The sequence below is a fragment of the Ochotona princeps genome, chromosome 19, assembly GCF_030435755.1.
Source record: "Ochotona princeps isolate mOchPri1 chromosome 19, mOchPri1.hap1, whole genome shotgun sequence".
Lineage (NCBI taxonomy): Eukaryota > Metazoa > Chordata > Mammalia > Lagomorpha > Ochotonidae > Ochotona > Ochotona princeps.
Window position 1 is genome coordinate 31319564 of NC_080850.1, and position 13891 is coordinate 31333454.

Below are 13891 nucleotides of genomic sequence, written 5' to 3' on the forward strand. Positions count from 1 at the left end.
GCCAAGAGACTAGCATTTTACTGTGTGGTCTCCATTTGGCACCAGGGTCCAACCCCATACCCTGCAGCTCAGAGCCATGGCCATATTCCCCCACCCTCTGCAACTGCCATCCAGAAGCCAAGGGTGCGTGGAGGCAGATAACATACGGGATTTCCTGCTGATCACGCTATGCTCAGACCCAATGTCAGGCCCTTGCCAGATGTAGCCGAGCTGACTGCATGTGCAGAAGCTGGCTGGCAGGAGCAGGGCCCTGTTGTCCTGGCCTGCCCCCCATCCTCTGTTGGGCACAGGCACTTTTGTAGGGTGAGGACTTAAGCACTGCATGCAGCAAGTGTGGGACACCACAAACACAGGGCCTGCAGGCAGGGCCTAGCTGCTGCAAGAGAATGGGGCGGCAGGAGGAGGGTGGTGAACTTTTGCAAAACACTGCTGAGATTTCTGGGCTTCCATCCCAGAGCCTGACTCCCCGGGTCTGGAGGATTTTGACGCACAGCCAGGTCCGTAAGCCTCCCCAGAGCCCACAGCCAAGTCTGATCTCATGTCACAGATAACAGACTGAGCCTGGGATAGGCTGGGCACCTCACAGAGTGGCACAGCAGGTCAGCAGCAGAGCTGTTGTCTCCAGCCCCTATACGGCATGCAGATCCACTGCACAGAACCCTGGAATCCCATGTCCCTAATTTGATCACTTCCAAGATGGTCCACTGTGACTGATGAAGGAGCTTGGAGTCTCACAAGTAAACCCACTCTAGTCTTGAAGTTGCAGGATGAGCTTTTTAGTAGGAAAATCAGTCGCAGACCTGTAGCCTTCTTGAGTGTTGGAGGTATCACAGAGAGGAGGGGCCTGCTGCCTGAAGCCTCTCACCCAGGGCCCAGGAGATGGACAAGCCAGGCAGGGTGTGTGACCTCGGGCACCTGTCTGAACAGAACATAGGGGCAATTTGTGGAAGCAAGGAGTAGGATAAGCCCTCTCTAGGGGGCCAGAGAGTGCTGGGAGGAAAAGGGGGATCCTGGGACCCCTCACCCCACTCACCCTTTCCTCCCAAGGAACATTTGCACCTGACTTTGCGCCTCTGCGTCCCCACCGACTACTAATGCACAGCTCCTCTCCAAACCCTGCCTTTCCCTGTGCCCCTGGAGGCTCTCAGAGCTTGGGAGCCAGGGAGGGGACAGGACTAACCTACTCTCGCCTCACAGGCTGCCTGCCGCTGTCCCAAGAGTCTTGACCAACGTGTCTCTCTCTCTCTCTCTCTCCTCCCCCTCCACCTTTCCCTATCTCGGCCTCCTCTTTCTGAACTGCCAGAGCACCTTGGATTTGAACTGAAGGGTACGGAACGCCTGTATGTCACCCTGCACCCAGCCCTGCCCTCCCCACAGCCTCCGACATCCCGTGTCCTGGAGGTTTGGTTTCCTTTCCAAACAATGGAAAAGGGAGGACCCTCCCACACTTCCCCCTAGGCCCCATCAAGACGTGTAGGCTAACCAGGCTGATTGGGCACAGAGGAGCTCACAAAGAATAGGTGCCCCAGGATGCAGCCAGTGTCCCCCTGGGTGTGGTCCTGCCCTTCAGGTGCCTCAAACAGGAAAGCCGAGCAGACAAGGGCTGGGCACCAGGAGGCCCAGTATCAGCGACAAGCCTTGGGCAAAAAGACATCCCTTTGCATTTGACTACAGCCTCCTTCCTTCTCCCATTTCTGCTTCCATTGCCTCTCATTCTGCACCCAGCTGGTACCTCCCTCTCTGCCTCTGTCCCTACCTTCTATCTCTGTGTCAGGCTTGGCCACATGCTTGAAGCTGTCATTTCCTCCAAGACCTGCCCACAGGATGGCATGGACTAGCAGGGATCTGGGTTGGGCTGGCCACAGCTGCCTGCCTCTTGTCCCTGGCTTAGACTGACACGGGCCCTCCATGCCCCTGGGACGGGACTATGCAGGGCTGGTAATGCTCGACCTCTAGCTTGGTGGTGGCATCTCACAGCAGAAGAGGGACAGGGGCCCCTGTGTGCTGGGAGCCCAACATGGTGTAGAGCCTGCAGGTATGGAAGGGCTGCTGTCGTGGTAGGGTTGGGGAGGTACCCTGTGCTAAAGCACCTGTGAGCCCTACTAACTGCAGCAGAGCAAGAGAGGTGGCCATGTGCCATGTGGTCATGCAAGGCTAGGGGAGGGGGGAGTTGGCAAGGGGGTGTGCGTGCTCATGTGTTGTTGGGAATAGAAATATGTATACTTTTTTTGCTAGGTATTGGGCATGATGCATGTGCACAGAAGGGACACTTGCACTTCTGTGTGTGTGCAGAGTAGTGTGTGGTTAGTCGGGGGTTTGTGTCTTCAGGGAGGGTGGTCTGCACACATCCACAGTGCAGCAGACCCACTAGGCATAGCCCCCAACTCCAAGCATTCACATTCCAGAGCGATTCAGATAACAGGAATGCAGCAACTGCAGTGGCAGAGCACTTATCCCCTAATGGGCTAAAACCTAGCGAGAAATAGCCAGCCCCCAAAACTCCCAAGGAGGGGGCTCAACTACAGATGGGGGCTCAGCAAGTGCAGAGACAGCCAGCAGCACTGAGCACGGGGATCTGGGCAGAGGCCCACAGAGGCCATCTGGAGGAAGGGCCAGGACCAGGACACAAGAGGCTTCAGTCTCTGTGCAGTGGGAAACCATTGTGAGTCTTCAAGCTTGGAACTAAAATGCTCCACTTTGTGGCTGTCAGTAGACACAGCCCTGGATGGACAAAAGCCCCAGCCTGGGGACTGAGTAGGGAGGAACGGAAGCAGTAAGACCAGCAGAAGGTGAGCACCCCGACATGAGAAGCTTTGTTTGGGATCCAGGTGGGAGCCATGGTCAGACCCAGGAGCTGTGGCTGGATCAGATGTTAGGAAAGGCAGAACCAGGAGGAACCACAAGCTTCGGGAAGCATACAGGAAAAGCTGGAGGGAGAGGTGCAGAGAGGATGGGAACTGGGGATCCTGTGTAGCCCTGACCTGAGGTATACAAACATGGAACCCAGGGAGAAATGACACTAAGGGGACAAAAGAGTGAGTGCTTTATTTAAAGTCCAAGCCTAGTGTGGTCAGCGAGGGAGTCAGGGCAAGTGGGCAGGAAGCCGCAACTGAATCTGAGACAGGTCAGCCCACTGAGCAGCACCTCAAGGGGCTACCAGGACAGTAGACACCCAAGGGGAGGAGCCAGCTGAGGGGGAGGCAGTGACCACAGGACTTGGTGCCATGGAAGTTACTGGTGGTCACCACTCGAGCTCCCTGAGGAGTGACAGATACTGGAGAGGACTAAGGAGCAGAGGGCTGAAGGCCGCCGAGTGGAGCCCGGCCCCAGGGCTGAGGTACCCAGGCTGGGGTTCCTGGCTGTGTGCCAGTGCATGCTAATGTGTGACTAATGCTGCTGATGAAGAGCGTGCACTGACACATGTGCAAGGGGGTCTCTGCCCACAGGTCTGGAGGGCTATGTCACTGGGTGTTTGCTGCTGTGGATCCCTAGGCCACAGGAGTGGCCTCAAGTCCCAGAGATTAGGGACATTTCCCAGGCTCCCCTGGGGAAGGCAAGGCCAGCCACTGGCTGCAGGGGCAGGCCCTGGGCTACAGCCCTGCCGTTGTTAGTGCAGTCACCATCTCCTCCTCTTCCTCCTGCTGTCTCTGCTTTAGAAGGGTGGGCAGGGAAAGTGCAGGGCCAGGCCTCTGAGAGCTGAGGGGTAGCCTAGCTCAGTTTGCCAGCAAGGCAAGGGCTGGGACACCACTGCCCAGCTTTTTACAACAGACAGGAGGCTGCAGCGGCCAGGACATGACCCTGAGCAGGCTGAAGGGTGAAACAGGCCTTTCTCCTCACAGGGAGCTTGGGCTATTGCATCCCAGTGCCTGCCCTGGGCAGCCCTCCTGCACCCCTGCCCTGGGCAGCCCTCCTGCACCCAGCCTCCGGGCTGATATTTAAGCCCATTGCTTCCTTCTCATGGAAGTAAGTAGGAGATGGTTAGGCCCACCTCTGCCTGGGTCTGCACTGTCACTGCCTTGAAAGGCAATGCCCCCAGACACCCAGGTTTTTGCAGCTGCTACGCTGAGGCAGGACCAGGTAGGGGTGCTAGGCCAGGCTGGGTGCATCACCTCCCATTCTGTGATCTTGGGAGTTCCCCCTCCACTCCATCTCCTCCCACCCTCTGCATTTTCCCTGTGTTCTGAGCAGGCATGAGGCTGCAAAGATGAACTTGGATAGTTAGGGGTGGCAGAACCCTATGTGGGAAGGGGGAGGCTTTGCAGGGAAAGGAATGGGAAGGCACTGTGGCCCAACTCCAGCAATCTCTGCACCAACCCCTAGGCTCTACCCACACCCATGTCCCTCACACGAGCCCTGCCCCTGCAGAAGCTGAGGAGCTGTACCAGAAGAGGGTCTTGACCATCACGGGCATCTGCGTGGCGCTGCTGGTCGTGGGCATCGTCTGCGTGGTAGCCTACTGCAAGACCAAGTGAGTGCCGGCCACACAACTGGGGGAAGTCCCGAGACTGGGAGCACATACCCTCAACAGCCCCACTCTGACCCTGCTGCATGTACTCATTGTTTCTACACACTTACACACACACTCTGTAGGCCAGTGGGTGCTGTGCAGGCACTTAACTGTGCACGCAGCCCAGTGTCACAGGAAAGACAGCTCCCCTCAGCTGGAGGCAGCCTTGGGCTGGGTGCTGTGAGGTGGGGAGTTAGCAGGTGCACAGGCCCAGAGGCCAGACAGTACAAGGCGCAGGGCAGGGCAGGGTGGAGGGTATCAGAAACAAGCTCTCCCAGGATGCAGCATGCTGGGGATGGGGTGGAGCACAAGGGGACACAGGCAGAGATAGGAGCAATGTGGTTAGAGAGCCGCTGGGTATCCACACTAAGGGCCCCAGCTCTGCCCCTCAGCCCTCCAGAGCCCTTCACTCACAGGCTCCAGTTCAGTGCTTCATGAAAGGCAGAGGGGCAGAGGTAGAGAGCACAAGAATCTCCCAGGCGCTGCTTCACTCCCCACATGACCGCATGGGCACCCCTGGGCCAGACTGAAGCCAAGAGCAGGAGCCTAAGTGGCTGTCATCTGCTGCCTCCCAGGAACATTATTAGCAGGGAAGTGCAGAGTAACCCAGACTCCAGCCAGCACTCCAGTACCGGATACAGGCTTTCCAAGTCCACTGCACCTCAACCCCAGCCCTATGTCTTTTTTTATTATTATTATTTATTACAAAGTCAGATATACAGAGAGGAGGAGAGACAGAGAGGAAGATCTTCCATCCGATGATTCACTCCCCAAGTGACCGCAACGGCTGGTGCTGCGCCAATCCGAAGCCGGGAACCTGGAACCTCTTCCGGGTCTCCCATGCGGGTGCAGGGTCCCAAGGCTTTGCGCTGTCCTTGACTGCTTTCCCAGGCCACAAGCAGGGAGCTGGATGGGAAGTGGAGCTGCCGGGATTAGAACCGGCGCCCATATGTGATCCCGGCGCGTCCCAGGCGAGGACTTTAGCCACTAGGCCACGCCGCCGGGCCCAGCCCTATGTCTTTACTTAACGTGTTTATCAGCTGTCTCCCTGCAGTCACTGCTGGGAAACAGGATCCGGCACATAGGAGAGTCAAGCAGCAACACATGAGTGACAAGGACAGGAGGGAGGCAGGCCTGTGGTTGAGTACCTTATATCCACTTAACCATCAGTAGTCACTGCATGAGGAAATGACCCCTCCATTCTACAGATCAGCAAAGTGGGACAGAGAACTCGGTAACTTTCTAAGGGTCACCGAACTAAATAGCAGTGGTGTTCTCACACCCACCCAGGTGCTGCTGGGCTGGGGTATGCAGGGCACAAGGCAGGTGAGATGGGTTCCTGGAGGAGCAGCTGTGTACTCACCCATCCTTACCCTGTGCAGGAAGCAGCGGAAGCAGATGCAAAACCACATCCGGCAGAACATGTGTCCAGCCCACCAGAACCGCAGCTTAGCCAATGGGCCCAGCCACCCCCGGCTGGACCCTGAGGAGATCCAGATGGCAGACGTGAGTGGCGCTCCCCAGCCCCCTGAGCCCTCACCACCAGCCTTCTCATGCTCCCTGCAAGGGCAGGCCAGTACCACAGCCAGCCAAAATCAGCCTTTGTGCTGGGCACAGCACCACACGGTGGCCGGCTTCATGCTGCCCACTTCCCTGGAAAGTATGGGATCTCCCGCAATCGGGTCACCGCCCCCAGGGAGCCCACCTCACCTGAGTGTCATCATCTCCCCACCAATGCAGCAGACAGCCTGCAGTCCAGGGGCCCTGCCCACTGACTCTGGTCATGTTGTGTCTGTTGCAGTTCATCTCCAAGAACGTGCCCGCCACAGACCACGTCATCCCAAGGGAAACTGAGACCACCTTCTCCGGGAGCCACTCCTGTTCTCCTTCTCATCACTGTTCCACAGCCACACCCACCTCCAGTCACAGGTGAGCCCCAACAAGGCCCCTGACACCTGTAGATTACTATACTTTGCCATAAATGCATTCTCCTCCAACCCTCAGAGCCACTTGCCACTCTCTCTGCTGAGACTGGTCCCTGATAGCATTCACCTCAGCCTTCTCTGCAAGCTGGCCAAGAGATGGACATACACTTGGACCCTTCCTTCCTGGGGAGCCCTATGCATTAGACTGGGCTCCCCCTGTTGGGCACTGTGCCCCAGCTTCTAACAAAAGCAGCAAATGTCGGCAGTGTGGGTGGGCAGGGGCTCTGAGGCAAAACTGGTGGCAGAGAAGGGAAGGCCCTTCACACCTTGCAGACCTCCTGTGAGCACAAGGGTGGGCCACAGAGGTACCACAAAACAGGCCAGGGTAGAAGACCTCCCCCCGCTGACCCTTCACCTTATCCCATCTGGCTTTTCCAGACACGAGAGCCACACGTGGAGCCTGGAACGCTCCGAGAGCCTGACGTCTGACTCCCAGTCGGGCATCATGCTGTCATCAGTGGGCACTAGCAAGTGCAACAGCCCTGCATGTGTGGAAGCCCGGGCCCGGCGGGCAGCAGCCTACAACCTGGAGGAGCGGCGCAGGGCCACCGTGCCACCTTACCATGACTCCGTGGACTCCCTGCGGGACTCCCCACACAGTGAGAGGTCAGTCCTACTCCACCACCATGCAGACCCTCCGACACACTCCCAAGAACATCGTTTCCATTCTTCCAATGTCAGGGTCTCAAGGGGCCACCAGCTAAGCATGCCATGCTGCAGCCACAGCTGGTCACTGTGCTACTCAGGATGCCTTCTGGAGTAGGAGGGGATGACATTACTAAGTGCAACAGAACATCAAGAAGCAACAGAGGCGCTGCCACACCAGAACACATGGTCTCCCTAGCCAGAGTTGCCTGGAACATAAAGACCCCATGCAGGATTTGGGGTAGAAGTGGAGGCAGTCTGCAGCCTGGCTGGTGCAGAACCCTCAGGAGCCAGGAACCAGCAGAGCCCGACAGAATCAGTCACAGGAGTCGAGTCCCCAAGCCACAACTGTCCTGAGAACCAGGAAACTGCTTCCCCGGCTTCAAGCCAAGAATCCCAGGGAGCAGGCCCCCACTTTGCTCTGTCCTTTGGCTGCAAGGGGAATGGCAGGTGCCATTCCCCGCTCGTGATGAGCTACTCGCAGCATTCAGGAGGCGCTGGGCACCACACCACCAGCAGTCTGGGCAGCAGCCTTTCCGACCAGCCCAGTCACCTAGAGCTGGTAGTCCCAGCTGTGGAAGGGAGCCCACCACCTGCTATGCATGGGTCCAGTGAAGACCACCTAAGATCACAGGCACAAGCCTCCCTAGCTCCTGTTCTTACTAACCAAGGCAACTTCTGGGATGATGCAGGGGTAAGAGGCAGGACAGGCCCAGGAAATACCGTGCCTGCAGGGGCCTTAAGGACATGGCTGCTGAGTGAAGAACCTGCAGCTGGCTGGGCACAGAGGGTAGCATGGCCAGATCCAGCTATCTGGGACCAGAGAGAGGAGCACTCATGCCCAGTGAAGACACAGCAAGGGCCTCCTCAAGCTCTGCCTTGAAAGGCCACTCTGCGAAAGGCAGGCTGAGAGGCAGACCAGAATGGGGTGAAGAGAACAGCGTGAATAAGGAGGCCTAGAGTGTGGTGACCTTAGTGGTTAATTACATCTGAATGTGGGAGAGGGAAGAGAGGTAGTTAGCAGGTATCAGTGGGGACCTTTGGCAGCTTCCAGGGAGCAGTGAGGTGCCAGGCTGAGCCATGTGCAGAAGGCCTGGATGGGGGTAGGAGGTGGCCCCTGCTCCATGGGTGCACCCAAGGGGGTGGAGGCAAATTGAAAGTAACAGGTCTCTGAGACCCAGGCTGTGGCAACCCAGGGCCAACTTGGAGAAACTAGGGGTCTTTAGCATCACAGCGGGCCTTTTGACAGGGTCTTGGGGTCTGCCAGCCCTGGGCTGAGGACCATGTGCTGAAGTGAGCAGTGCCTTCTGTAGGCAGCTCTGGCTTCAGTCTAAGACCAGCTCCCTCCTGGAAGCCAGCAGGCTTTGGGAGGAGTCCCCCCTACAGGGGCGTCAAACCCCAGCTTGTCTACTCCTGGCTGGGGACACCAGAAGTCAGGCACTGTTCTCAGCCTAACTCCTGCGCACCTGGGACCGGTCCAAGGTAAGCCTCTTATAGAACTGCAGAAGTCCTTGAGCCTCTGCAGATAAAACGCCCCAGCTTCTCCACCCACTGGGCTACCACACCTTTCCTAACAGAGAAGACTTGCCCCAACACTCACAGGCAGGATCTGGGAAAAGAGGTTACTTTGGGGGGGACCCCGCCTCACACCTCTGCTTCTCCCTACAGGTACGTGTCAGCCCTGACAACGCCTGCACGCCTGTCGCCCGTGGACTTCCACTACTCGCTGGCCACACAGGTGCCCACTTTCGAAATCACGTCCCCCAACTCGGCGCATGCTGTGTCGCTGCCACCTGCCGCACCCATCAACTACCGCCTGGCCGAGCAACAGCCGCTCCTGTGGCACCCGGCGCCCCCGGGCCCCGGCCCGGGCCCCGGCCCCAGCGCGGACATGCAGCGAAGCTGTGACAGTTACTACTACCCGCCCGCGGCGTCAGGGCCCGGGTCACGGCGCGGGGCCTGCGCGTTAGGCGGCAGCCTGGGCAGCTTGCCGGCCAGCCCCTTCCGCATCCCCGAGGACGACGAATACGAGACCACGCAGGAGTGCGTGCCCCCGCCTGCGCCTCCCCGAGCCCGCGGCGCGTCCCGCAGGACGTCGGCGGGGCCCCGGCGTTGGCGCCGCTCGCGCCTCAACGGGCTGGCGGCGCAGCGCGCGCGCGCGGCGCGGGACTCGCTGTCGCTGAGTAGCGGCTCCGGCGGCGGCTCGGCCTCGGACGATGATGCGGACGGGGCGCTGGCGGCCGAGAGCACCCCGTTCCTCGGCCTGCGCGCCGCACACGACGCGCTGCGCTCGGACTCGCCGCCACTGTGCCCGGCGGCTGACAGCAGGACTTACTACTCCCTGGACAGCCACAGCACGCGGGCCAGCAGCAGACACAGCCGTGGGCCGTCCACGCGGGCCAAGCAGGACTCGGGGCCGCTCTAGGGGCCGCACCACCCCCTCGGCCTTACCTGCCCCACTGTCCATGGAGAAGACAGACCACCAACTGGAGAGAGAAAGGAGGGGGAAGAAAAAAGAAAAATATTTTTATTTTCTATAAAAGGAAAAAAGTATAACAAAATGTTTTATTTTCATTTTAGCAAAAATTGTCTTATAATACTAGATAACGGCAAAGACGTTTTTATAGGGAAACTATTTATATGTAACATCCTGATTTACAGCTTCAGAAAAAAAAAAAAAACAAAAAAAGAGATGGGCCAATTTTTTTGACTCTTTACTAGAAACCTATATTGTGGTGCCTTTTGCTGTCGGCTAATCTGGGGCTCCTGCAGTCTGGGTTGCCGATTTGGGAGGGGGCCCTGTAGGATCCCCAGCCAACAGGGGTGCGAGACAGCAGGCAAAGGGGGAACGGGAACGGGTTCTTCCCTGGTGGGCAGGAGGGAAGGGGGTACACAGGCGCCTCAACCTGTGTCCAGCAGGATCTGCAGTCCAGGACCCCAAGGCGGGGAGCATGAGGGGCGGCAGGGCCAGTGACTTCTGGAGGGAGAGGAAGGTTCCAACAGCAACCCCAATGGGGAGAGGGCCCTGGCTCCTCACAGCTGCCAGGGGAGGGGGTGAGATGGGGTCTCCTCAACAGCCCAAGCCCAGAGAGTCCCCCACACCCCCTGCGTGGCTCCTGCAGCCCCTTCGTTTACAGGCCCTCTTTTCTATTTTCCGCCTGCATGCCCTTTGCATTTCAGACGCTAGATTGGCTGCATGGTCACGCTGGGACCAAGAATGAGTCACCTTTTTAGCAATAAAGGAACATGCGACCCTCTCACAGCCCCTCTCACCCACCATAGGACCCTCCCTCCACCACCACACCTGTGACTTCCAACCCCTTCCAGAACCACTCACTCACCTCCACAACTGAGTCCACTGCTAATTTGTCAAAAAGGTTATTGTTATATTAAATTCCAAGCAGAAACAAATGGGAATTCTGCCCTGAGATGTCTGAACACCTGACTGTTGACACTTGAACATTTTTATATTATAAATAAAATTAAAAACAACTCCTGCTTGACTGTGTGTGCCTAGCCCCCTGGTGAAGACAGACAGAGGTCAGCATGCAGACTGCAGAATGCCAGGGCTGTCCTGGGACGAAAGCACCCTCTAATCTCCCAAGTCCCATCCAGTTCCCAGGACAAGTGCCAACCCTCCTCACTCACCTGGGCACAGTTGCTAGGTGTCCCCCCTGGCTTCAGGGGAACCTGGCCAAGGCAATGACGCAAACTGCTCTGCCTCAAACCCAGGCCCAGAACTCTGCCCCACTTCCTGCCCCAGAGCTGCCGAGCCCATGAGGCAACCAGTTCCGGGCCCAGGTGAGAGAAGAGTAGCGGGTTGTGGGACGGACACTGGGCAGCTGAGGCAAGATGACCCCTTGGGGCCTTAGGCATATCACAGGCACAGCCTGGACCTGCAAGGTGGCATAATGGCTGCCTAGGCTGCCAGGCGGGCCATGGCTGCCATGGCTCATGCCCACAGGGGATGCTCTTTGCCCAGTTTTGTACCCCTCAGAGCCAGGACCTGTCCAAACCCGCAGCCACTGAGGAGCTGTATGTGAATCCTAGCCCCAGCACAGAGAAGAAGGAGGGCCTGGGCTAAGGAGACTGTCTCCTTGGCTAGTCACCTGTTATACCAGGGAGCTTTAAGTTCCAGGCAGAGGGACAACTAAGGCAAACAGATGGTGTATGTGTGCGTGTGTGTGTGATGTCAGTGTATCCATGTGTATATGTATGTGTTGCATACACATGTGACTGTATATGTGTGTGCCTGGGTATATGCATGTGTATATGTATTTTTGTGTATGTGTATAAATACATAGAGTATGAGTGTGTGCGCACCTGTATATATGTATATATATATATATATGTTTGCATGTGTATGTGTGTGAATACATATGAGTATGAATGTGCATGTGTGTGCCTGTGCACACCAGGAAGTGGGGAGTGTGAACCCAAGAGAGGAGAGGACTCAGGCAGCAGTAGGCCTCATCAGAGCCCTCCTGCGCCCTTGTGAGTTGTATAACTTCAGAGGGCCTTAGAATGGTAATGCCAAGACCCGCCACAAGTAGTCATTGCATACGAAGCACCACCCCACCAGCTGACACATAACACATGCCTACTAAATGGCCACTTTGGTGCTGGAACAGTGCCAACATCCAGGCCTCGCATCTGTCAATCACAAAGAGTGGTGGAAACCAAAGGAGAGGGAGGGGTTGGAGGAAAGAGGGGAAGGGGCTGAAGCCACTTTGTTCACATGGGGGCTGCAGAAGAGTGCATGCCCCTGACCACAAAGCTTAGGATACAGTGACCCAAGCACAGCGTAAGCTGGCATGCCCTCCTCTTCCTTCCTGTGGACAACCTCACCCAGAACTTCGGTCAGCTCTAACTTCGCAGTGGAGAGCCAAGAATTCCTCTATGTGACCCCTGACCTCAATGGGAGCCTACACTGATTCCAGATGACCTTCTAGGGAACCCACTCATCTTTTCATCACCCAGCTGGGTGTCCTCATTTGACTCTTGCAAAGGTTCTGTGCTGTCTTCTAAGATTTTGCTGAGAAACTATCCTGGGGCCAATGTTGTGGTACAGCAGGTAAAGCCACTCTCTCCAACACTAGCATCCCACATGAGCACCAGTTTGACTCCCAGCTACTCCGCTGCCAATCCACCTCCTTGTTAAGGTGCCTAGGAAAAGTAGCAGCAGATAGCCCAAATTCTGGGGCCTATGCCATGCACATGGGAGAACCTGAAGAAGCTCCTCCAGTCTGACACAGCCCCAGTCATTTCAGCCATCTAGGGTATGAACCAGCAGGTAGAAGATCATTTTTAACTTTCAAATAAATATTTGGGGGGAAAAAAAAGGTCAGCAGTACAGCATAATGGCTTGAGTCACTGACTATGGCATCAGCATCCCATAACGATTCTAGTTCAAATCCCCACTGCTCCACTTCCAACCCAGGTCACTGCTAATGTGCCTGGGGACAAAAGCAAAAGATGGCCCAAGTGCTTGGACCCTTGTACCCACATAGGAAACCTGAATAAAGCTCCTGGCTCCCAGCTTCAGCCTGGCCCAGCCCAGACCATTGCAATCCTCTGGAGGAGTGAACCAGTGAATGGAAGAGCTCTCTGCATGTCTCTTTCTGCAACTCTCACAAATACATCCATCTTCACAATAAAGCACAACCACCAAAATACCACACCCACTAGTCTGAGTATTACCCCCTAATGAAGTGGCCTTAACATGACTCCAGTCAGTACCTTTACTGTGCACGCTGGAGTCCAAGACCCTTGTTACATCTGACAGAGCTCTCTGGCTCTTGACCTGAAGTGCACACAGGTGTGTGTGTGCACGCGTGCGTGGGAAGGGGGGTGTCCGGGGAGCATGTGGGGTTGGAAAGGCCCCTTCTCTGCCGTCATGGGAAACCTTCAGACAGCCTTTCCCTTTTCCTGAAGAGCAGCAGCCCTGATGAATGAGGTCATCCTGACAACTTGTTGAGTCACAGCTCTATTCCCCACTCCCATTTCTTTCCCCTCAAAATTCCCAAATGGTTACAGGGACCACCTGGCCTTTTGCCCACCAGACTGTGAACCACATGGGGGGAGGGGCACAGGCAGACTTGTCCCTACTGCAGCACACCCGGCCCCCCGCCCAGCAGGCGGCACACAACTGACCCTGGATGACACGGTAAGGGCAAAAGAGAAGACCCTGCTGCAAAGGCCTGAGCTCACAGCTGTTGCCAGTTCTCGAGGCAGTGCAAGGATGCACACGGCTCACCTGGATCCAGCTCCTATTAAAGAAAGGTACAGGAAGAGGAGACAGAAGTGGGGGACAGCACAGAGCGGAAGGCAGTGATTGCTTCACAGGCAAGAGAACATTAGAACTTTGAATTAGATTTATTGTAGCACATCTTTCTTTTAAACTTCTATTTTTTGTGTATGCTTTATAATGTACATAGTATTTTAGTACAGTAGTACAGGTATATAATTTACAAATAAATAATTATACAATGAAGGAAGAAAACTAAGAATTGTTTCATGGATGGGAGGCAAGGCTAGTGCCCAGGGAAGCATGACCATCTGCCACAGGCCCCAGGGCAGCGTTCCTCACCTGGGAGGAGGCAGGTGCTAGCGTGCAGCCACACTGCCCTTTCAAATCCGCTTCAGTGAGTCAGAACTCTCCCGTCCCCACCTACGCCCAGCGCACATCCCAAGGGGCCCGACGACGGCAACCAAGCAGCTTCAACTGTTCCCACTTCAGTCCTCGGTCTTTAAA

At 56.4% G+C, this 13891-nt stretch overlaps 1 protein-coding gene across 5 annotated transcripts in view; it reads left to right on the top strand.

The window, feature by feature from the left end:
* Positions 1–10593, top strand: part of NRG2 (neuregulin 2) — a 218419-nt gene extending 207826 nt beyond the window's left edge. For 2 of the 5 annotated variants that reach the window (XM_058677467.1, XM_058677468.1), the window contains exons 7-11: positions 4366–4468; positions 5890–6013; positions 6309–6436; positions 6871–7098; positions 8806–10593. In XM_058677467.1, the coding sequence (XP_058533450.1) occupies positions 4366–4468; positions 5890–6013; positions 6309–6436; positions 6871–7098; positions 8806–9562 (1340 nt within the window). In that variant the 3' untranslated portion in view covers positions 9563–10593. Of the gene's footprint in view, positions 1–1303; positions 1328–4320; positions 4469–5889; positions 6014–6308; positions 6437–6870; positions 7099–8805 lie in introns of all 5 variants that reach the window. The other 3 variants (XM_058677466.1, XM_058677465.1, XM_058677469.1) reach the window with 3 other exon arrangements.
* The last annotated feature ends 3298 nt before the right edge of the window (positions 10594–13891 follow it).